Source organism: Aspergillus heteromorphus (assembly GCF_003184545.1).
Source record: "Aspergillus heteromorphus CBS 117.55 chromosome Unknown BO70scaffold_10, whole genome shotgun sequence".
In the NCBI taxonomy this organism is placed as follows: domain Eukaryota; kingdom Fungi; phylum Ascomycota; class Eurotiomycetes; order Eurotiales; family Aspergillaceae; genus Aspergillus; species Aspergillus heteromorphus.
In genome coordinates this window covers 773,808-797,607 of record NW_020290415.1, presented here as the reverse complement: position 1 = coordinate 797,607, position 23,800 = coordinate 773,808, and the positions used below count along the sequence as shown (strand labels likewise).

The window sequence follows — 23,800 nt, the reverse complement described above, 5'->3', positions numbered from 1 at the left end:
AGATATCCTTTCGTTGCCAATGCATGAAGATTGCGGAGCAAATCGTCCTCTTCAATACCAAAGGGGAATGACCGGGGATCCCCGAGGGGACGGGAAATACTCAGCGTCAATGCCACTACTTAGTATCTAGTCGCCAAACTAGGGCAGGAGTGAGATCCTACGTTGCGCCGACTTCTGGAAGTATTCCCTTATTGAAATATTGCCTCAAATGCCTCACAGTACAGAGTGAAAGCATGCTGAGACTACAGTGGCCATACAATATCTGCTCCTTCAAAGCGAGTGCTTCCAGGCTGTCTTCTGTCTTCTCCCAGTCCCTTCGGCACCCCGCATCCTCGGTCCCGACTCATATTCGACATCACTTTCTGCCCCACGTCGCGCCGTAGTGGGTGCTCTGTTTGTTTGACCCTTTGACTATTATTCTTAAATGAAATAAATTCGATGAAAGGTAAATCTATAAAGAACCAACATTCTCTCGCCACGTGTCGAACCACTTAGCCGATAATATTCATACCTTATTGGGCATCCACCCCCGCAAGGCGAATGCCTAATTACGGGATTACCCCACCCTCCTCTCTCCAGCGGAGTGAAAAAACAATGAGTGAGCCCTCATCAAATCTCCCGAAGAAATGTCGAGCAATCTGTGCGAAAAATGCAAATTTCTCCATTTTACAGCAGAATCCCTGAGTCCATACGGATTCACGGAAAAGAGAGCAGACAATGACGAACTCCATCTGCAATTTCCCGCGGGACAGCAGTCAGTTACCGTTCCATATGGCTGTCGCGATGACCTGCCTGATCTGCCGCGGCTGAGAGAGTCGGCAGAAGGCGAGACAGGATGCGGGTTCTGTGCACTGCTCCGGGATTCCTTGCTTCGTGGCATTGCGGATGAAGGTGTCCATAGATGGGCCTTGAAGAGAAACGCCGGGAAGAGACTGACGGTCAAGGTGGCAAAGATGTCGATCATGGCGGCGTATAGACCTTCGGATGATGACAGGAGTACATTCGCGGCTGTCTGCGTGGAATGGGACGTCCTGGAGCCGGGACGTGATCGGTCTGTTAATGACTTTACGGGGCCTGATGGTAGAGTTTATTTCAAATTGTGTGCACACTCTGGTGGGTTGTCGTTCGTTTCTTTTGATGGATAATTTTGCTCTTGTACAGCGTGGCCATGAGGTTGACTCTCATCAGATGACCCTCTCGCGCGGTACCTGGGCATTGCGTATCCCCATCCGGAACAGCACATTCTCTCGGCTGCGAATGCAAAGGTTGTTCGGGATCAGTTGTTGGACTGCGATAAAGAACATATTCATGTATCGAGCCCTGTTCGCCCTGGAGAATCCGAGTCCGATAGGCTGCCTTCCCGGCTCATCGAGATCACCCAAAACCAGGACGGGAGAAAACTTCGGCTGGTCGAAACAAAAGACCTTGGAGATCCCGGCAATGCATATGGGTCAAACTGTCGAGAGGGCACCGGAAGCATCAAATACGTCGCACTCAGCTACCGTTGGGGCTACGAGGACTTCCTCACCACAACCCCTAGCAACCTGAAAGAGCATTTCCACAATATCCCACTATCACCGTCCTCGCCAGACGACACCACCCCGGCTCTACCGCAAGGTTTCAAAGATGTCGTTGACATTTGCTGCGAGTTAGGTATTTTCCATCTCTGGATCGACAGTCTCTGCATCATCCAAAAAGAAACCAAAACCGTCGACAAAACCCTCCTCAAGATCCAACAGGAAGAGTCCCGCCGCGACTGGGCCACGGAATCGGCCAAGATGCACAGCATCTACATGTCATCGTATCTGACGATTTTCTTGGTTACCACCGATACACCCCTCCAAGGCGTCCTGGAGAGACCTGCACCCAGCCCGGATTCCATAGTCGCCATTTCATATTCAGTCGAACATCACCCTGACATCCGCGGCTCATTCTTCATCCAACCGCTATCTTACACAGGCGAATTGGACCACCTGGTTTGGCATCCGTTCCTGGCCGCCGAGGACGCGCTAGACTCGTCCTTATGGAACACTCGAGGCTGGACCCTACAGGAACGACTCCTGTCGCCGCGAAAACTCTACATCGGAGTAACCGATATGCTCGGACTAGGCCTATTTAGCTGTCCCCAGCGCTCAGAGTACGGACGCGACATCGAAGACATCAAAAGACCACGACGCCACAAGTCGCTGGATAATCTGGCTGTCGGTTCGGCCGTGGCAGGAACCGATGTTTCCGGACAGGAATATAGCAACGAGAACTTGTATCAAGCCTGGTACAGAATTGTGGAGGACTACACCTGTCGCGACCTGACCGTGTCGACCGACAAACTTCCTGCGCTTTCCGGCATCGCACGCACGCAAGCCCTGGCCTTGAATGATCAGTATGTCGTCGGATTGTGGGCTCGGGATCTGGCTATGGGACTTCTGTGGGCGCCCCGATACGCGATGAATCCTGGCAGCGACCGGTATTTCGGGCAAAGAGAACGTAAGCCATTGGTCCGTCCAGATAAATATCGGGCGCCGTCCTGGTCATGGTGTGCCCATGATGGGCAGATCGAGTTCGTTGGCAATTATCTTCACCGTCCGAGGTCGGAGATTGAGGTGCTCGGGCACGAATTAATCCCCGAGTATGATGATAATCCGTATGGGCAGTTGGCAGTTGATCAGGGAGCTGGGGGGTATGTGAAGCTCCGGGCAAAGGTCATAGTGGCCCTGTTGGAGGCTCGTCATGAGCCCCGGCCGGATACTCGGTTCCAACGTCTCCCCGAGAAACTGCAGCCTCAGCCTCAAGAGACGGGGTTTCAATTGAGGAGGGTCCAAGTGGCCAAGGCCACTGGTGAAGCTCAGAGCGCCACAATCTTTCTGGATCACTCTGGCAGCTATCCCGACGCAGAGGAGGTGTACTTGATGATCGTGTCGAGGGGCGATCAGCCGGTGTATTCCACCCCGGGCCAGTACGAATCAGGGGTCCGGTCTGCCGGCTTGGTGCTGCGGAAGTGCCCGGGGCAGACCAGATTGCAGTTTGAGCGGATTGGCATTTATTCGCATTTTTGGGACGCGGGCATTACCTCGCTCTTTAACGATTGCGAGCCGCAGGCTGTTTATCTGGTGTGATGGAGAGACTTGGATGGATTCATAGACATGGGGATACACCTGGCTGAGAGGTTGTCAAGACATCGTTTTAGTCAACTAGTTGTAACTCCGACGGTGGTTTGAAATGAAGATCAATTGGTATGATTTCTTTACCATGGCATGGCATTGATGGACATCGGGTGATATATATCGTGAATCCGGGTATAGGTACAATGTGTCTGATGAGGAGTAGACCAAATCCCGCAGCCACACTGTGCAAGAATATATCATATGAGGCCAGTCGCCGTCGACGGCGGAGCTGAGGTTGTAGAAGCGGCGGAGATGGCCGGGTTGTTGCGGTGATAGCTTGGGTTAGCTGGATAGGTCCAGCGGTGGCTGGCTGGTTTTTTGCTGGATGATCGGCATCAGGGAATTGTGAAGAAGCTGCATGTCTCGGGCATTTATATTCCTGGAGCCCCTCTCCTCCCCCCTGTGCGGATCTTTCTTCCGCATAGTGACATTGGGGGCGAAAGAAACAAACATGTCAGAATGCAGGGTAGCCAATTGGAGGGCCTATCTTTCCGCTGAAAAGCCCCATCAGACATTTTCGCGGGCGACGAGACCCCAATTTATCTTCAACGACCAATGGGATGGCTGGGATTTTCGCTCAAGCAGCGGAGATTGCACCTGGGGCCGATCCGGAGCCCTACTTCGCACCGGAGATCCTCGCAAGGTCTGCCCCACAAGCCCACGGATCGGGCGATGACAAACACATGGAGTCGGATGTCACAATCATCGCCTCGATCTGGACCACATTCCAAAACCCGAGTACTCCGTATGCGTTGAACGGAATCCTGCATGTGGCAAAATGTCCGGGGTCCAGAAACCGAACGGGTTTGCCTGCTACTCATGCTGGCGGAAGAACGTTAGTTGGGTTGCCCTCATCGTGTGACCTTCGCTGCATATTGGCTCTAGACTCACTGGAAGTAGATCAAATGCGACGGAGCAAAGCCGTAATGTAACTGGTGCTCGCCATGTATTCAGCCCGACTCTCCCTAGGTGCGCCGCGCTCTATCGCCATCCAGTGAATATGGACATCACCCTCCTAACCGGATAGACCCAGGCACCCACCAACAGGCGCGTCTGCAGAAGATCGGTTCCCCGCCTGAACAAGAACCGAGCCATCTATCGCAGAAGAGAACTCCGGATCGTATGAGGTTGGTGAAGAGGTTTCTGGCGGAACTGGCGAATCTTGTAGATTCTGCACTGGCAGAAACTACACGATAAGGACCTTTTCGATGGATGATATCCATCACTATATTTTGAGAGAGAAGCAGGAGTCGGTTAGCTGGATAAACCCACCCTGGTATTTAGTCCATTTATCCATACCACCCCGCCTCTACGAGAGAATCATAAAATCACACCGAAAGCGGTTCTACCAGTCCAAATCCTCCGAATGTGCGAAATTGGAACAATTTTATATACATCTATCTGTCTTGCAACCGACCCCAGCTTTTGCCATATATCTACAGCAACGTCATAAATAAAAGAACCCCCCTCACAGCCTAACATGCTGCAACCACCTACGATCCAGATCCCTCTGCACCCAGCCCTCAATCTGGCTCACCGTCTCCCCCACCAGCCGCTCATACCTCGCACCCTGCGCCACAAACATCGACATATGCGCCGTCACCTCATCCATATCCTCCATCAACACCGGCACCCACAGCGAATCATCCCACAACCCACTCCCATCCTTCGAGGGCAAGACCGCAAACCGGCGCAATTTCCTCCCAGTCCCAGTCCCAGTCCCCACCATCTCCGCGGATCCCGACTCAGAGACCGACCGAGAAACACCCTCCAGCTCGCCTACCGTCCCCGTCCCCATCCCCGTCCCAAGGAGACTAGACTCTGACGCCGCAGCCCTAACCACCGGCCTCGCCGCACCACTGGCACCTGCCTTGGGCCCCTCCCCCGTACTCTCCGCATAATAATTCACAAACCGAACCCTGGCGGGACTATCCTCCGCGGCCTCCAGCTCCATCAACCAGGCATATCGCCTCCTCAGCTCCGCCGAATCATTCAGACAATTTGCGAATTTCAGCGACGGCGCGAATCGATCGACCAGCGACTTCTTGGGTTCGGATTTCTTCTTTTGATGCTGGCGGAAATGCTTTTTCAACCCGCCCATCACACCGATACCGTCTATCCCAACTGAAACCTCATCCTCACGTCCATGGTCATCCGCGACCGTGACCATCACAGGTGCAACGTAATTCGCACTCGCGGTCGCAAATGTACTCGGCCGCTCGTCGTCCCCCGGAAAGTTCTTCTGCAGGAAGAAACTGCTCAGACTGGTGTGGTAGACCCGTGGCTGGAGGCCGAGGAAGGGGACGTCGAAGTTGATGAGGCCGAGGATGCGGTGTTTGGGTTGGAATTGGGGTTGATGATGATGGTGTTGTGCGCCGCCGGTCGGGGTTGGGGTTGACGTTGGTGTGAGGGCCGCTGCGTCCGCGGCGAGGATCCCGCCCAGGCTGTGGCCCAGCAGGATGATGTCCAGGTCCGGGGACTCGTGGGGGGACAGCCAGCTGCTGAATTGCGCGACGGCCGCTTGCATCTCGCCCCGGGTTTCGTATTGCGGGTACACGCGGGTGTAGATCTCGTGGGAGGGGAGGAGGGTGGAGAGGAGGTTGTGCACGTGGGTGGGGAAATGCTGGAAGGTCGTGTCGGAGCCTTTGAAGCCGTGGATGTAGATTAGGAGGAGGCGACGGGTGGGTGCCGAGTGGTAGATGTGTTCCGTCATTGTTTTTGTTGCGGAGGGTGAGGGAGATGGTGGTGAGAAAGGGGTGTGTCCGGGTATCACTATCCGGTGTCTCGGAGGTCGGTGTACGTCCGGACCAGGGCAGTTATTATAAGGTGCTTGGCTATATTGGCGATGAGGAGTTTAAAAGCCTGCGAGGATCCTGAGATAGATACATGCCCGATTTTGTATCATGACCACGATAGCTTCATCCATTGCGCCCCGTCACGTGAGTATGTTTCTGCGTGGCGGAGCAGCATGCTAGAGCCAGAAGGGAAAGGAATGGCATCACTAGAGCGATGGGCATATCTTGATTGGTTTGAGGGGAGAGTTACCCACTATTTTGCTTCTGTGTTGCCCGATTAAGCATTCGCTGCGAGTATAAGAGTTTGGATGCATTTTGGCGGATTTGGGGTTGGATTGGGGGTCTTGGTTTGATTGGAAAGTGATGTATAGTCGTTTTCATGCCTGTAAAACAGTAAAGGGGTTGAGGAAAGTTGTGTTGTGTACAGTGTGCCGCTGCTAGTGATTGATGAGTACATTGAACGACTTTATATATCCAAGCGGAATTAAAATATATCCTACGCTTCGGAAGTGTTATATACCGTATGTAGTTCAAATTGATAGCTCTCTAGTAAACCTATGAAACCTAATGAAATCAGCCGGCAGTACCCCTCGTCCTTCCATCTCATCACTCGTAAACGACATCAACAAATATGCCATACCATCTGTCACATTGCCCTCCCTGACCTAAACGTAGAAGAGGGCAATAGCAGCACCAAGGAGCGCCACAGCTCCCTTGGGAGCGCTGAACCCCGCCGACGCCGCACCAACGGACTGCAAAGCCCCAGTGCTGGTGGAGTTCGAGCTGGACGTCGCGGACATCGTGGACGCAGCGGTTGTGATCTTGGAGGAAGCGGACGAAGACGAAGCAGAGGCGGAAGTGGTTGACGCTGTGAAAAAAAGGAAGATTGTGTCAGTATGGTCGCCTTGCAGCAATGGGTGAAGTTGCATCTTGCCTGGTGAAGGTGAAGGCGATGGACTGGTTGACGACCCGGGTGTGGAGGACACCGTCGTCGTGGGGATGACTGAAGTGGATGTGGTCTCACTTGTAGAAGAAGATGAAGATGATGATGAAGTGGTGGTGGTGGTGGAGAGGGATGAAGAGGATGAAGTGGTGGAAGAGGACGAGGTGGAAGTTGAGGTAGACGACGAGGACGACGAGGAGGAGGAGGAGGAGGAAGAGGTGCTGGTACCAGCGCTCGACGCACCCTTCTCGACCGTGAAGACGGGGCTCACGGCGAGCTGGCCCGAAGAATCGATAATCTGGATCTCGTAGTCGGATCTAGCATCATCCGGATAATCATGTTAGCGTTTCCCTCTCCGTCTGTGCTCTTTTGTTGTTTCTACTCCGGCAATCCACGGGCAGTTGCATGCATACCCGTTCGAAATGCTAGGATCAGGCTGGGTCGTGTATTCCCCCGAAGAGGTCTTCACGTTGTCGGCCAGCTTGACCTGGAAGGAGCCATCCTCGGTCTTCAGGATGATGCTGATGTAGGACGGGTCACTGGCATCGCTGGTGAACTTGATGGTCTGGGGGGTGGAGAAATCCCACTCGGTGCCTGCCGTCGGCGCGGTGATCGTGATGGCCAGCGCCGAGGAGATCAGGCCCAGGGAAGCGACAGTGAATGAGTAGCGCATTTTTTTTTTGATTGATTCGATTCAATTCGGTCCAAGTCAATGCAAATCAAATTACTGGAGAGAAAAGCCAGAGAAAACGACCTCGATTTGCCAGGAAATGAAACTATATATACAGTAGTCGCACTTGACCGGGAGACCGATGGCCGGTCTATTCAAAGAAGAGCTATATACAGAAACAACCCATCAATACCACCACCTCCACCGAAGCCCAACAGAACCGACAGAAGTGAGACCACGCAGCTGTCTGGACCCCTACACCGAGACATGCGATACGAGGTGATCTGCAGGACGAGCCTCGCCTCTCTGACCGAACGACAGAATCAGAATTCCGAACTGTCATTCCATTCTGATGCTGATGCTGATTCTCCAGTCAAGCCCAGTCCAGTCCAGCCCAGTCCACGTATCTTCGCTCAACTCGACAACAAGGCTACACCAGGTAGGTACAGTACGGACCAGGATTACCCTCTGCACCAGCACGTCCTGTCATACTGCGTTTGGACCATCCACACCATTTCCCCAATCAGATCAACGCACCCTCGCACACCCTGTTTCCCTTCGCCTTCCCTTCCCTTTTTTTTTTTTTTTTTTTCTTTTTTCTTCTTCTTCCCACCGTCCCCTTGCAGTGTCAAGATTCAAGCCTTTGCAATCAGGGCCAATCTCGTGTCCCGGCTGGGTTGGCGCTAGGGACGGTAACTGACTGGCTGGGTTGGCCTGTTCTTTGTCTGCAGTTACGGGCTGCGGTTCGGACTGCCAGACCACGTACGGACTTGCCGATAAGGCAAATCGAGGCTGTCAACCAGTGCAGATCTATTTTTGATTTGTATGGTATGGTATGGTATGGTATGGTACGGTATGGTGTGGTCACGGTTAGGGGACGCGGGTATGCGATACCCGTCATGACAGGGACGGGGATGGCGATGGGCGCCAACAAAGCATAACCGTGGCCAAGAGGATGGACGGACGGGACGGCAGGTGGCTGGATGGGCCTGTTGTCTTACTTACTTCCTGACTTACCATCTGACTGCCGCCGTCTGCTGTCTGCTGCCTGCTGTCTGCTGGCTTGTCTGGTCTTGTTTGTCTGGGTCAACTACAGCCGACGGACGGAATGACGGGAACTGGTGCTTGTGGACTGTGCCCGATCCTCAGGGCGCCCCATCCCATCGGGCACTGTCGGATATCCCGAGGCCATTCATGAGAGGCATTACATTTACGCGGGAAAGAGATAACCATTTCCTCAGGGCTTTCAAGGCGATTGGCTTCAATGAAAATGAAGTGAAAGAAGGGTAACACACAGCGAATTACATGGCTAGTACACGGGGCACTGTGCAATGAGAAGATGAAACATGGAACAAAGGACGCTGCGCCCCGTATGATATTATCGCAATAAAACCAAGCCAGAGTGTATATCGTCTATCTAGGCAGGGAGGTGGCAGTCAAGCCACGGTTTCAGAAACCATCCGAACAAAATAACAGCAGGCAGATTCGAAATCAAAATTAAAGCGTGTCACGAAACGTGAAGACATAAGCAGAAAGGAAAAGCGCAGCCGAAAGGAGTGTGGGTGTTGGTCCAGAGGACCAGGGTGGGAATCAGAACCAGAATGAGGAACAAAATCAGATCAAATGAGCAAGTAAGATGTAGCCACCGCAACAGTAACAGGCAAAGCCCTCCTCTCCAACGGCAAACTGAACAGCGAAGACTCCGCCCCAGTGGACGCCTTCGGGCTAACAGAAGACGCCGCCGAGCGACTCGCCGTATGGTTGCCACAGATCTCCGTGCTCCGGTTCAGGCTGTCCGTGGGATAGAACACGCGCGGACCGCCGTCCGAGCTGAGGTCGACGGGCAGATTTCCGCTTCCGTCCGTGACAAACGTCGTGCACGACAGGATCTCGGTGACATTCTGCCGGGACTGGAATCCGGTGCCGGAGGCGTCCAGCGTGATCTTGGTCGTGGCTTGGGTGGCGGGCTTGGCTCCCAGGTTGGATACGACGCTCACCACCTGGTTGCCCGCGTACCCCTTGCGCATGGCCAGGATGTTGGTCGAGTTGAAGATCGGCAGTGAGACGTACGAGAGGTAGTTGGTCCCGGACTGTGAGGAAAGCGTGTAGTTCTGGCCGGCCCCGCTGGCGTAGGTGCGCATGCGGTTGAGGGATTGCACGAGGGAGGGGAGTGAGGTCGAACTCATGGAATAGTTGGTGAGCCAGAGGGCTTCCCGGTTGACGGGGTTGAATGCCCCTGTAAGGTGCTGTTCTTCGCCGTAGTAGACTGGGTGGTTTTGGTTAGTTTTTGGGTGTTGGCTCATTGGGGGGAAGTGGGGTTGAACTTACGGATGGGGATGCCGTCAGCGAGCATGCCGGTCGTGAGAATGTTGCGAGCCAGCTGAGCGGAAGTTCTATAGTCAGAGGGTGCTCGGTGTCAAGCTAGATGGAGGGGACTCGGCTTACGGATAGGTCCGAAGTGTACGAGCCAAAGCGCGGGACATCCTGGTTCGCGGTGAAGGTTCCCAAGGCGAAGACGTCCTGTCGAGGGCGAGTGAGCTCCAAGTATCATCCCATGGTTTGGCAAGTTCTCACCTCGCACTGCTGCTTGATGTAATCGATGGACTGGACGATCGTGCTCAGGTTCCCGTTGGTCGTGTTGAAGGCGTCCGTGAGGATATAATACCTAGAAGGTCAACGCCCCCCTCTTTCGGGACATATTGCCAAACTACTTACAACGGATAATTCAACAGTCCGCTCAGGCTGGGCTGCAGCGGGCAATTATCGGCCGCATCGTTCGTGGCGCCCTCGCCGAGAGTGAAAACCCCCGCACTCTTGGTGAAGTTCGAGAAGAAGTCGGGGGCAATATTCAAGACACTGTCGATGCGAAGCCCATCAACTAAAGCCATCAGTTGTTAGAACTCTGTCACCAACGTTGATAATGTTTATAACTTACTGGAGTAGTTCGAGATGAACTCCGAAACCCATGTGCCCAGCATCTGCTGGACTTGTGTGTCCTCGTTTCGCAGGTCGGGAAGCGAGATGACGGTGTCTCCCATCCAGCACTATGAAGGGGGTGAGCATGGCTCTCATAACACCAAGGCAACGGACTTACGTCCAGAACGCAGGTCTCGTTCGTGGGGTCGGAAGAGAGCAGCCTGAAGGGGTGGAAATATTTCTCATCGTTGAATGGGTTGAACGTGCTGTAGTCGACCGTGCTGGAGTTTCCAGCCCAGGCCAGGTCCCCGACGACGATGTCCAGCATCAGGTACTGTTCTCTTGTGGTCAGTTGGGTGGATGAATGGCCATCGCAGCCGAGTTTCCAACGCGACTCACCATTCCACGCGCGTGCAACGCGGACGACAGCTTTTTCAGCTCATCGGGAGTGCCGAAGTGGGAGTTGATGGAATACAGGTCATTTGGCCAGTACCCATGGTATGCTGTTATGCGGTGGGGTTCAGTCTCTACCTATAGATATGTACGTATACGATTCTGGGTGGTCGACATCGGGATCGTACCTGAGAGATCCGCCGTGCGGGTTGACTCTTGAGTCTGAGCCGGAGAGATCCAGATCTGTGTTCCGAGTGAGTGAGTTGCGGGGGGCTGCGACGGGAGAGACAGAGAATGCGGCCTACCGCATCGAACCCCAGGTCCTGGATGTAGTCCAACTTGTTGATGATACCCTGGAAGGAGCCTCCACAGTAGGTGCCCATGCCGGCATTGCAGGCGGCGGTGGTGGAATTGTCGGAACGGGCATAGCGATCGGTGACGATCTGGTAGACGGACCGGCCGACCCATTGGTCTCGGGAAGCCGCATTCACCGTGGAGGTCCCAACAGTGGCAGCCACCAGGACGGCCATCCACCACCCGCCCATGGTCGGTGGCGTTTGCATAGCCAGGAGGAAAGTAAGGAGAGACAAGCGTGATGGGATAGGTCCCAGCATCAAGTGACGGATGTAAGTAGAGCAAAGTTAGCCATGCCCTACTTAAGGTCATTGGCGATGTCAAATATGCGAACTCTTTGGGGGTGCCTGGATTACTTCCCACGGTAACGGGACGGGTCGTATGGGATGTGACGATACGGGTACGGGTACGGGTATTGGTATTGGTATTGTCGACCGGCCCGCCGTATGGATAGTTGTGTGTCCTGTTCAAGTCGCCCCGATCGGCCAGTTTTTGCTGGTCTGACAGGCAAACCTTAAAAACTCCCGCCAGGAAATCCCGCTGTTCCCGCGGACCCTGTCGACTTTTGGCCCTTCCTGCCCTTATCGTCGCATCCACTTTCCTGCCTCCCCCCCCCCCTTCTCTTTGGCTCGCTTCCCATGTCTCGAACCGACTCCATGTATCGACGGATGACGTGTCCTACGTGTCTCTCTATCTTCCCCTCTGTCAGCACCACCAGCATTCTTCCAATCCTCCATGCTAGCCGATCCGATCGGGCTTATATTACAGGTACAGGATCAGCGAGGGGTTATCTCCCGATCTCTGCGCAAAGCTCACCCTTGCGGCAATCCCCGACCCGATGGATGAACGGACGCCATCATGTCCAACCACCGGGCCTACCGATAGATAGATATACTTACTGACTGACAGAACTGCGATTGTGGCTGGGTGGCTGGGTGGCTGTCCTCCGCTGCCGGGTACGTGGCCCACCTCGCCTACATACTTACGAGGGCTCCGGCCGCCATGCAGGGCGGGGCTTTTCTTCGGAATTCGCTATCACTTCCGTCTTTTCGACTGTTGTACGGAGTACCTATCTACTTGCTTCTGTTGGGAGGCGATGGGGAGCCCCGGGATACCCACATACCCCGCCCCCAGGTGTTCGACTCGCGGTCAGGGTGGGCTATGGAACCCTTTGAGGCCTTTGGGAGCGGTGTAGCTCGACGATCTCCTGAATCCTGATAGACAGACAGGAGAAGCTAGACAGCCCAGCCCAGGACAGTACATCTCAGTCCACCCGTTCTAGCCCTGTGATGCGGTCAGCCTTCGGGCTTCCAAGGCCTGAGGCTGAGACGGGGGGGTCAGTCAGGTCAGGCATTGCTTGTTTGCCTTTTGCCCCCCTGGTCGTCCGTCCACACACATACACACACACTCTCACTCAGACACACCTGGATGAATCATTCTCCCCCCCAAATGAGTGCTCACTTTGCGTGAGCTGTACGGAGGACCGCTCGCCGGAGAGGCTTATGAGGCCTCATAATGACCCACTTTTTATACTTGGTCAGCCTTTAGACCACTCCGACGGACCTACATGGATGCATGTCAGATTAGCTCCCTCTGAGACATGAGCCTTCCGGCTTGGGCCTGGAACCCTGTCTCGAGGCCCGAGCCAGGTGGCGTGGTTGACTAAAGCTGAAGTTGGTTTCCCGATGGAGTGACTGGTCGGGATAACGACATGGCTCGAGGCCCACCAAATACGGCGTGGTGTCCGCATTCCAGCTTCCAGCTTCCAGTGTCCAAAATTAGTGACGGCCGGACGAACAGACAGACGCACGGCTCGACCGCCTCACTCGGGGCCACTGCATATGCTGGACGGTGGTTTGCGTTATTGCTCCGGAGTGTTCGTTATCTTTGACGTGCTTCTCTTTGCCCCTCTGTGCCCGATGATTCTTTCCAGCCATCTCTGAGTCTGGGAGATATTCCTTCTTTTCTGGTGTGTATGCATTGTGTTGTTGTTCTTTCTTGGTGTTTGGTTCTGGCTGGGGTTGTTGCTTAATTTCCTAATCCTAACCGTGCTTCCGCAGTTGAGGCTCAAGCACGGTGCTGCGTGGATGTCACTATAGTGGCATTCACTGTGCAGAATGAAGCTGCTCACTTCCCTCGCTCGTTCTCTTTCCGTCGTCGCACTATGCGCCCGGATTGCGCAATCCCTGCCATACCTCGATGAGGAAGCCGACTGGAACCTCAATACAAATCAGACTGCGACAGACCCCCTGGACTACTCCGGCCAGTGGGATGACCACTCGTACACCCCCTCTCCAGACAACTGGCGATTCCCCTTCTACACCATCTTCCTCGACCGAATCGTCAACGGTGACCCGACTAACGATGACGCGAATGGCACGCAGTGGGAACACATCCTTACCTCCAATCAGTTCCGCCATGGCGGCGACGTTCTCGGTTTGGTTGATATCTTTGATTATCTTCAGGGAATGGGGATCAAGGTGACTTTTTGCCTCGGAGGGAACTTAAACACAGCATACTGACCATGGTCTAGGGCATCTATCTTGCCGGAACACCGTACATCAACTGGCCCTGGGGCGCAGATGGATACTCCCCGCTGGACCTGACGCTGATGGACCATCACTATGGTTCGATCGAGGACTGGCGCACAATGATATCCGAGGCGCATCAGCGCGGGCTTTATATTCTTCTCGATAATACCTTTGGGACGTACGTAGGATCAATCTGCGCAAATCCCAAGGTCATCTGCTAACTGTGATCGCGTAGAATGGGCGATCTTGTCGGCTTTCAGGGTTACTTGAACCGGTCCGCGCCGATCAACCCTAATGAGTACGACTATGTATGGAAGTATGACCGTCGGTACTGGGACTTCCAGCCTGGAAATCAAATCGAGGCTGAATGCCCCTGGGAGTATCCGCGATTCTGGGACGATGACGGAACCGGCCTGACTACCACAACCCTCGGCACTTCATGTCGGTATAGCGAATTGGATCAGGTACCCCCCCTCTCCCCTTCTCTCTATGTCTCTTTCTGGTGCTGGGCATGGCTGATCGCCTATGATAGTATGGAGAAGTTGGCGCCTTCGGAAACTACACCGAATGGGAAGGGCAAATTGCCAAATTTGCCTACGTCCAGGATCGTCTGCGCGCATGGCGACCGGATGTCCTGGCCAAGATCAAGCACTTCTCGTGTCTGACCATCACCATGCTTGACATCGATGGATTCCGCGTCGACAAGGCCCTTCAAGTGACCCTGGACTCTCTGGGCGAGTGGTCCGAGTCCATCCGCGAATGCGCCCAGCAGCTGGGCAAGGACAATTTCTACATCCCCGGAGAGATCGTGTCGGGGAACTCCTTTGGCTCGCTCTACGTCGGTCGCGGTCACCAGACAAATCAGACCATCAATAACCTCACCGAGGCCTTTATGATGACCAACAAGACAGACAAAGCGTATGCGGATCTCTTCTTGCGACCTGCGGCGCAATCCGCCTTGGACGGTGCGGCGTTCCATTACACGCTGTATCGTGCCCTGAGCCGGTTTCTAGGGTTAGTTCCTCCGTCCCACTCACCCACTTCCCTTTCGCCTGACTCAAGCTGACATCTCTATGTGCAGTCTGGACGGTGAGTACGCCGCCGAAGGCGACCCACCGGTCAACTTCGTGGAAACCTGGAATGGTCTTGTCACGACCAATGACATGGTCAACACGAACACCGGCAAGTTCGACCCTCGTCACCTGTTCGGCGTCACGAATCAGGACGTTTTCAGGTGGCCGGCAATCCAGAACGGCACCCACAAGCAGAATCTGGGACTGTATGTCGCTTCGCTGGTCATGCCGGGAATCCCCATTCTCTCCTGGGGTGAGGAGCAGGATTTCTACGTACTGGACAACCAGGCCAATAACTATAGTATGATCTCCACCTCCCAGCCTGCTATCCAACCGCTCACTCTCCATAGTCTTCGGTCGCGGGCCCATGACATCCTCTCAAGCATGGCAGCTTCACGGATGCTACAAGCTTGGATCCGACAAATACTTCGACTTCCCGCTCGACCGCGCCCTCACCGGCTGTGAAGATAATTCCGTTAGCCTCGACCACCGAGATCCGTCCCACCCCGTGCGCGGTCTCATTAAAATGATGTTCGAGATGCGTCAGAACTTCCCCGTTCTGAACGATGGCTGGTATCTGCAGCAACTTTCCAACCAGACTTTTGACATCTATCTTCCAGGCAGCAATGGGACACCGACAGAGACGGGGATGTGGAGTGTGCTGAGGTCCCGCTTTGCGGACCTGCAGAACTTCGATGGCCAGGGCCAGGGTAATCAGAGTGTCTGGCTCGTGTACTCGAATGACAACAAGACGGTCAATCACCAATTCAACTGCAGCAGCGATAAGGATGCCTTGATCTCGCCGTTCCCGACCGGAACCACCGTCAAGAACATGTTTCCCCCGTTCGATGAGTTCACGCTGGTGAACAGCTCGGTGGCGCTTGGGTATGAATGATCGCTATGCGAAGATCAATGACTATTACTGACTACGAGCAGGTTCGAAGGGTCTGACCTCCCCAACGGGTGTTATCCGAATCTTACTATCCCGGCTTGGGGCTTTAAAGCCTTCGTCCCGAAGGATAAATTCGTGCAGCCTTCCCCATACATCACCGGCTTTACCCCTGGACACGACGCCCGTCTTCTCTCCCAGGAGACCACCGGAGACACAGTGCGAATTGGCTTCAATTTCTCTCAGGAGATGAACTGCAGCCAAATCACCAACTCGCTGACCATCACGTCCAAAGCCCTCAACGACGAGAGTGCTGTAATCAACACAACCACAGCCTCCTGTAGTTCGTTCGCGGAGACTGAGGTGGCGACATGGCCCGGTGCACTTACCAGTGTCTTCAGCTACGAGATCGAACTGTCCAACGTCTATCCCGGGGTTCACAGAGTCACCGTTAGCAACGTGACCACTGCGAATGGGAATTCATCCACAGGCGTGAGTACATTTCCATTCTCACTTATCCAGACAGGCAAAGTTGAAAGACTGACTGACTCGAACAGTCCACCGACCACTTCCTTTTCCGCATCGGAGAGACAACCAACCCAATCGTCTGGCCCCAGATAGCCAACTACAGTCGCTCACTTCTGTTCGAAACCCCATCCGCAGACCTACCCTTATCCGTGACCCCCCACGCCCCTGGCGCAGATATGTGGCGCTACTCGCTCGACTTCGGCGCCACGTTCAGTTCCTGGATGACCTACACGGGCTTCAACACGTCGATCCCCGGCAAGAACTGGACCGGAACCGCCAAACAGGCCTGGGAGGGTGAGCACATCCTTGCCCAATACTGGAGCAAGCTGGCCGGAAGTAGCGACCACTGGCTGCATGGCGACTCCAACTGGCAATACAAGCCGCCCCGTCGCTTCCCCAACCTCTGGATCGAGGGCGAGTTCAATCAGTTTGGATACGATGCGGGATACCTGAACCAAATGGAGCTCAGCAATGTCACTGGCCAGTGGGAAATCCACTTTATGGGCGAATGGCCCGTGCAGGTGGCGTTCAATGCCTGGGGCATCAATGGGGATGGCCTCCCTGATCAGACGCAGGTGTTTGGGGATATCGATGGCGACCATGTGCTGGATCAGGTTCCGCCAGTTACCCTGCTGAACAATGTGTTCAATGTTACTATCCCGCCTCCTTCGCCCTATCTTGCGTTCGTGCTCTCGGTGGATGATGGCAATCTGAGGGTCTATGCCACCCCCACTGGATCGAGATGGATCCAGCTGGCCCTCTTCATCCTGCTGGCTGTTCTCCCTGTCGTGTCCGCGGTCGGCGCCGTGTATATCTACCTCAAGGCTTTCTATCAGGTCAAGTTCAACCAGATCGGCGTCACGGAGAAGCGGTCAAGTCTCGCTCCACTGCTGAACGTCTTCCAGAAGGTCACCGGTGCTTCGAATGAGAAAGAAGCAAATCCCGGATCTGGTCCGACTTCCGTGAGCCCGTCCATATCCGAAAGCGGCGGTGTCATCGGCGCGATGATGAACACCCGACGACGGACCGTGCTCATCGCCACCATGGAATACGACATCGAAGATTGGGCCATCAAGATCAAGATCGGCGGACTGGGCGTGATGGCCCAGCTGATGGGCAAGAATCTGACTCACCAAGACCTCATCTGGGTGGTGCCCTGCGTCGGAGGCGTCGATTACCCTAGGGACGATCCCCGTGAGCCGATGGTGGTCACTGTCCTTGGGAATAACTACCAGGTCGACGTCCAGTACCACCGTCTGCACAATATCACATACGTCTTGCTAGACGCACCTGTCTTCCGGGCCCAAAGCAAAACCGACCCCTATCCAGCCCGCATGGATGATCTGGACTCCGCTATCTTCTACTCTGCCTGGAACCAATGCATCGCCGAAGCCATCAAACGGTTCCCGGGCATCGATCTCTATCACATCAACGACTATCACGGCGCCGCCGCACCCCTCTATCTCCTCCCCCAGACAATCCCATGCTGCCTGTCTCTCCACAACGCGGAATTCCAAGGCCTCTGGCCCATGCAAAACGCACAGCAAAGCCAAGAGGTCTGCCGAGTCTTCAACCTCGACCCGGCCGTGGTGAAGAAATACGTGCAGTTCGGCGACGTGTTCAACCTGCTGCACTGCGCCGCCAACTACCTCAAAATCCACCAGAACGGATTCGGCGCCGTCGGTGTCTCAAAGAAATACGGCAAGAGATCATACGTCCGATACCCTATTTTCTGGGGCCTCAAGAGCATCGGCGCCCTCCCGAACCCGGACCCGTCTGACATCGCGGAGTGGGATAATAATGCGAACAATAACCTGGAGGAGATCACCATCGACGCGGAGTTTGAGGCGAGTCGTGCGCCGTTGAAGAGACAGGCGCAGGAGTGGGCTGGGCTTAATGTTGATCCCGAGGCTCAGCTGTTTGTCTTTGTGGGCCGTTGGTCCATGCAGAAGGGCGTGGATTTGATTGCGGATATCTTTCCCTCCATTCTCGATGCCCATCCCAAGGTCCAGTTGATGTGCATTGGGCCCGTCATTGATCTGTATGGACGGTTCGCGGCGTTGAAGTTGAATAGGCTGATGGAGCTCTATCCCGAACGGGTCTTCTCGAAACCAGAGTTCACGGCGCTGCCTCCGTTTATCTTCAGTGGTGCTGAGTTTGCGTTGATTCCTTCGCGCGATGAACCGTTTGGGTTGGTGGCTGTTGAGTTCGGTCGGAAGGGCGCGTTGGGCGTGGGTTCGCGGTAAGATCTGACTTGACGCTTGGTATGATTCTTCAATTCTAACATATGTGTCTGTAGCGTCGGTGGTCTTGGACAGATGCCTGGATGGTGGTACACGATGTGAGTTTCTTTCTCCCTGCGATGATACGCATAACCCAGCAACTGACACATCCCAGCGAGTCAATGACCACCAAGCATCTCACCCACCAGTTCAAGCTCGCTATCAACGACGCTCTGCGATCCTCCCAAGAGACACGCGCGATGATGCGCGCACGATCCGGCAAGCAGCGATTCCCCGTCGCCCAATGGGTTGAAGATCTCGGCATCCTCCAAAGCACGTCGATAGACAAGCACACGAAATACTCGAAACGCAACTACCGCAGCTCATGGAGAATATCCGGCATCAGCACGCCCCCTGCCCCCGACAGCATTGGCAACGGTGGACGCCCGTCCAGCTCCAACGCCAGCCGCGAACACAGCCGATCTCGCAGCTCGACCATCTCGAACTCGCCCAGCCGACCGATCACCAGCGACCAGAGGCAAGTTGGACCTCGACTGGGCCATAGCCACAATGCCTCGCTGCCGGTCAACCTGCCTTCCAGCCTCGTCGTCTCCAGCGGCGACCCTGAGACCGACACCGAGACACGCCGCAGACCCTTGTCTTCCACCCCCCGCGCAGGCCCTCGAGTCGTGTACACCTTCTCCAACGACGGAGAGATCCTCGAACACATGCTAGGCGGCCAGGAAGACTCCAGTGCCCGTCCATCGCTGTCTCTCTCGCGTCCCTCGTATCCTTCGCCTCAGTTCGCCAACGCCAATTCCGGCGCCAGCACCCCTTCCCTCGGTCCCGGACCAGAAGACGGTCTGCTGGGACGACGAAACCTCAGCCCGTCCATGATGAGCCTCGTCAGCGTCGACGACATTGTCAAGGAAAAGCAAGACTACAACCTCCAGAAAGTCAACCCCTTCTTCACGGACGCCAATCACGAATACGCGGATAAGTTTGAGAAGAAGCTTGTGGACCTGAATGGCAAGAACTCCGAGGACCAGCTGTGCATCGAGGAGTTCATCGAGAAGAGCGAGAAGGACTGGTTCAACCGATACCGCGATGTCAAGCTGGGCAAGTCGCCTCTGCCGTCCCCGTCTCCGTCTGTCTTCCGCTTCAAGGTCTATGATACCAGTCGGCCGCCGACGCCGGGGATGACTGCTCCTGTCGGAGACTTGAACAATGGCCAGTTTCTTCTCCCGAAGGATTATGTCCCTCCGACGGGCTTGAAGCGGTTCATGTTGATTAGGATTGGCGATTGGCCTGTTTATTCTATGATTCTTGCTATCGTGAGTTGGCCTTGCATTGTACAATATTCCGAGCCGGCTACTAACAGGATCCTTAGGGTCAAATCCTCGCTCTGAATTCCTATCAGATCACACTGCTGAATGGCCAGATCGGTGAGACGGCGGAGAAGTTGTATATTCTGGCGTCCATCTATCTGGTCTCTTCGATCGGGTGGTGGATGGCTTTCCGGCTGATTCCCTCGGTCTATGTGTTGACGATTCCTTTCTTGGTACGTACCCTCATGATCATCCCTCTTGGCTCCGAGCTTGCAGTCTAATTATCCGCAGATGTACGGCATTGCCTTCCTATTTGTCGGGGTTGCTGGTCCTGTCCAGGACAGCATGACCCAGACATGGCTCCAGAATGTGGGAACGGGCTTCTATTCGATTGCGTCTTCGAGTGGATCGATTTTCTTCGCCCTTAATTTCGGGGATGAAGGTAAGCAATTAGACGGACCCTTTCTCAGGAATATGGAACTGACCGGACCCTTGCTGTCTAGGTGGAGCACCTCTTAGCTCTTGGATCTACCGAGCCACCCTCATCCAGGGCAGCCAGCAACTGTGCATCAGTTTCCTTTGGTACTGGGGTAGCTGGATGGCCAATCTCAACCAAGAAGGCAGCACGCAGTTCAGCCTTAGCGTGACCAACCCCAACGCATTGCTCGGTATCGGAGTCGGCCTCGCCTGTCTCCTGTGGCTGCTGGGAGCCCTGGTGTTCTTTGGACTCCCGTCGTATTACCGACAAACGCCGGGTCAGGTGCCGACATTCTACCTGTCGCTCTTCCGGCGTCGCATTATTCTTGTATGCCTCTCTCCGATTTCTGCTCCATACAATCTGATTCTCGTACTGACCCTTTTATCCTCAAGTGGTTCTTCTACATGGTGTTCATCTCAAACTACTGGCTATCGGCACCGTACGGACGAAACTGGCTCTACCTCTGGTCCAGCAAGCACGCAAAGGTGTGGCAAATCGTCATCCTGGTCCTGGTCTTCTTCATCGGTGTCTGGGCGGCAGCTCTCTGGATCTTCCACATCCTGTCCAAGAGACACGCCTGGTTCATCCCGATCTTCGCCATCGGCCTGGGCGCCCCCCGGTGGGCTCAGATGCTGTGGGCCACCTCCAACATCGCCACGTACCTTCCCTGGGCTGGTAGTCCCGTTGCCGGAGCCATCCTTGGTCGAGGACTGTGGCTCTGGTTGGGGGTGTTGGATAGTCTTCAGGGCGTCGGTGAGTTTCTTCCTCTTCCAACAACAACAACAACAACACCAACAGTGGGTGGAATTGAATACTGACTCGCGACAAATCCAGGCTTCGGATTGATCCTCCTCAACACCATGACCCGCTTCCACGTCACCTTCACCCTTCTCGCCGCGCAAGTGGTCGGTTCCTTCGCGACCATCCTCGCCCGTGCCACCGCCCCAGACAAGCTGGGCCCCGGCAACGTCTTCCCCGATTTCTCGGCCGGCGTGGCGGCCGGCCTCGGAAAGGCCGACTTCTGGGTCTGTCTGCTGTTGATGCTCTCCATCAACGTGCTCTGCATCTTCTTCTATCGCAAGGAACAGCTCTCGAAGCCGTGATTACATTTACTGCGATATATTTCATCGGCCGGCGTTTTTACCTTAATTTTCTCCAGGGGTTGTTTTTGTTGATATCTTAGTTGTTGTGACATTTTCTGGAGTCTTTGTTGCTTGATTTTGGTATATAAGCTGTATCGATTGTGCGCTTGGGGGGGAGAGAGGGGGGTGTATCATATCATATCATACATACGTACGTACATGAGAGGGACGATGATGGGTTTCTTGGTTCGTGCTAGGTACCGAGCTGGATAAACTTAATTCTCATATGGATCATTAATCATGGACTGGAATACAGTACTTGAGTAGATTACCTTCTAGCTCGCTACCCCACAGTTCTACTTCTCTATTTGCACTCTTCACGGGCCTCTTCATACAGAAGAAGGTGTCCCCTTCAGCCAAGTTTGCCCATCCGGGCCGGTGGCGGTACAAGTCCATACCCGGCGATACAGCCTGCCCTACTTTGGGACTAGACACGACAGCGACGCCAGGGGGCCATTCCCCAAGCGGCCGTGATGGAAATTATCCAGGGGATCGGACCATTTCAACCCCGCCTCTAATTAAATCCGGGGCGCTCTGCTTTTCTCGCTGCCTGTCGCCCTCGCAGGCCCAAATCTTCTTCTCTTCACTTTCGTTCCTGCATCCCGCGTCGCGTCGCCCGAACCCCCTGAATTCCGTTGTTTCTGCCACTCTTTTCAGAACAACACCACACTCTTTTATCAATTGGCTTGGTTGGAACAGTATTCGCTCATTCTACTGTTTCTGATAATACACGCTTGTGGTTAATTGACTACCTAATCTACAGCCTACCAGCTTACAGTCAGTCGTTTCTCGTTCATCTCATTACCGCCATGTATGCCCGGTTCTTCTCCTTCCTCGTCGCCCTTTGCGTCTACGCGCACTGGGCGGTCGCGTCGATGACGTCTGGTGAAATCGCCAACTCGCTGAATGAAATGGCGTTGCAAGGGTTCGCCGCCAAGGATCTGGTGCTGGAGATTAATTCCACCTCGGACGCGGGTCCGATGCGTGTAAGTGGCACTTTGTGGCCCGAGCAGCGCAGTGTGATACTGCCACGCCATACATACATAACACACACCTCTCAAGCAATCCAGTCTGATCAGTCATGCATATCCAGGACGTCTACACCGAGATCAACACCATCGTCACCGAGGTTCTCACCAATGTGGAGTTCATGACGAACACTCCCACCATTACCGATGAGACGGAGGAGCAGGCTGTCTATGAGGGATATTCGAATGTGAGATGATCCGCCCCAACCTCGCCTGACCTGACCTCATCCTAGCACATCACCCCAGTCTCGATGAATGACTTGATTAATCAGTGCTCTCCATCTAGTTCGTCCAATCGCTCTTCGAACTCATGGACGCGTTCTCCTCCAGCGCAGCCCAGCTCATGTCGATCGATCAAGCGACCAAGTATGAGGTTCCCTCCGAAGTCCGTATCTTGGAGAGTGCCGTAGATGTGGGTATTCCCAACAAATCATCCCCCTGACTGACAACACCGACGAACGCTGACTTCTCCCAAGGCCTACTTCTTTAATATCATCGGCCTCTTCCCGGCCAACGGCTCGTACAACGCCCAGGCTAGCAATCAGAAAGCCGAGGTCGATACCCATTGCTATCAGGCTATCTGGGCGTTTGATCTCTACGGGAGCAGCTCGGTCAGCAATACTTCCCTTCATGCGAGACGGATGATGCGCGAAGCTGCGTGATCGATTGGGACCCACTTACGTATACACGTGTATATTCTGTACAACATCCTTGGGAAAGTAATGGATTGGTGGATGATCACTGGCCAATCACTTGTATCATATGTTTTTGCTTTTTGTTTTCGGTAATCATGTTGCAGACCAACTGAACAGCTGCAGAACTGCGGTCGGGGTGTGATAACATGACTGACTATTTGGGTCACTAGACTTCGCCTTTACGGGGCTCTTCCTCTGCTTCCTGTATGTAGCCTATGTATATAATAGTTAGATAGCATCACCTCACAAACCACCTCTATCCTTCCTTGAGTTTCATTGCTCACTTCTGGCCTCCCCGTTGTGTTGACTGGTCATAACAAGAACTTGATTTTTTTTATCCTGGTGTTACTGCTGTATTGTGTTGTATATAGTCAGCTCCAGGACTGATGTTGCACAGCGGCCCAGCGTAGTGGTACAGGGTCCAGAAGAACGAGGGTCTTCCGGTCACCCGGGATAGTCAGCCCTATAAGCACCAAGGAGTTCGTGCGACTGCAAGCATAAACATGGGAACTAGTACTTAGCCCCGCTTAATGCGAAGATCGACTACCACTTGCATTGCCGATCGCGGGGGGTGAATATATTCCCTCATGTTTGATTTGTTGGTGCCGGGTCTGGTTGGTCCTGGCCTGGAAACATGACTCTCGCGTCGGAAGT

The 23,800-nt window shown here is 54.4% G+C and overlaps 7 protein-coding genes across 7 annotated transcripts; 4 read left to right on the top strand and 3 right to left on the bottom strand.

Moving 5' to 3' along the window:
* Positions 1-613: 613 nt before the first annotated feature.
* Positions 614-3,214, top strand: BO70DRAFT_379357 (uncharacterized protein). The gene is made up of 2 exons (XM_025545337.1): positions 614-1,113; positions 1,189-3,214. Exons 1-2 carry the CDS (start codon positions 627-629, stop codon positions 3,111-3,113), a joined length of 2,412 nt encoding a protein of 803 aa, XP_025400036.1. The 5' UTR covers positions 614-626; the 3' UTR covers positions 3,114-3,214.
* Positions 3,215-4,629: 1,415 nt separating this feature from the next.
* Positions 4,630-5,874, bottom strand: BO70DRAFT_352404 (uncharacterized protein; the record flags this gene model as incomplete). Its single annotated transcript, XM_025541795.1, has 1 exon — positions 4,630-5,874. One exon carries the CDS (start codon positions 5,872-5,874, stop codon positions 4,630-4,632), a length of 1,245 nt encoding a protein of 414 aa, XP_025400035.1.
* Positions 5,875-6,621: 747 nt separating this feature from the next.
* Positions 6,622-7,572, bottom strand: BO70DRAFT_290781 (GPI anchored serine-threonine rich family protein; the record flags this gene model as incomplete). Its single annotated transcript, XM_025539370.1, has 3 exons — positions 6,622-6,739; positions 6,941-7,216; positions 7,313-7,572. The coding sequence occupies 3 exons, from the start codon at positions 7,570-7,572 to the stop codon at positions 6,622-6,624; spliced, it is 654 nt and encodes a 217-aa protein (XP_025400034.1).
* Positions 7,573-8,909: 1,337 nt separating this feature from the next.
* On the bottom strand, positions 8,910-11,625 carry BO70DRAFT_361686 (alpha-amylase). Its single transcript, XM_025543101.1, has 10 exons — positions 11,184-11,625; positions 11,067-11,121; positions 10,885-10,988; positions 10,664-10,819; positions 10,505-10,613; positions 10,285-10,447; positions 10,144-10,234; positions 10,015-10,089; positions 9,898-9,949; positions 8,910-9,835 (listed from the first exon to the last, which is right to left on the bottom strand). The coding sequence occupies exons 1-10, from the start codon at positions 11,421-11,423 to the stop codon at positions 9,189-9,191; spliced, it is 1,692 nt and encodes a 563-aa protein (XP_025400033.1). The 5' UTR covers positions 11,424-11,625; the 3' UTR covers positions 8,910-9,188.
* Positions 11,626-11,902: 277 nt separating this feature from the next.
* On the top strand, positions 11,903-12,753 carry BO70DRAFT_361685 (uncharacterized protein). The gene has a single exon (XM_025543100.1). The coding sequence runs from the start codon at positions 12,235-12,237 to the stop codon at positions 12,448-12,450; it is 216 nt and encodes a 71-aa protein (XP_025400032.1). The 5' UTR covers positions 11,903-12,234; the 3' UTR covers positions 12,451-12,753.
* A 242-nt stretch (positions 12,754-12,995) lies between these two features.
* On the top strand, positions 12,996-21,628 carry BO70DRAFT_361684 (alpha-1,3-glucan synthase). Its single transcript, XM_025543099.1, has 15 exons — positions 12,996-13,712; positions 13,766-13,941; positions 13,999-14,227; positions 14,296-14,777; positions 14,845-15,137; positions 15,187-15,721; positions 15,773-16,217; positions 16,283-18,495; positions 18,553-18,594; positions 18,651-19,809; positions 19,866-20,036; positions 20,095-20,245; positions 20,307-20,608; positions 20,674-21,034; positions 21,116-21,628. Exons 1-15 carry the CDS (start codon positions 13,350-13,352, stop codon positions 21,382-21,384), a joined length of 7,191 nt encoding a protein of 2,396 aa, XP_025400031.1. The 5' UTR covers positions 12,996-13,349; the 3' UTR covers positions 21,385-21,628.
* A 353-nt stretch (positions 21,629-21,981) lies between these two features.
* BO70DRAFT_361683 (uncharacterized protein) lies at positions 21,982-23,411 on the top strand. The gene is made up of 4 exons (XM_025543098.1): positions 21,982-22,409; positions 22,517-22,639; positions 22,738-22,863; positions 22,928-23,411. Exons 1-4 carry the CDS (start codon positions 22,233-22,235, stop codon positions 23,111-23,113), a joined length of 612 nt encoding a protein of 203 aa, XP_025400030.1. The 5' UTR covers positions 21,982-22,232; the 3' UTR covers positions 23,114-23,411.
* The last annotated feature ends 389 nt before the right edge of the window (positions 23,412-23,800 follow it).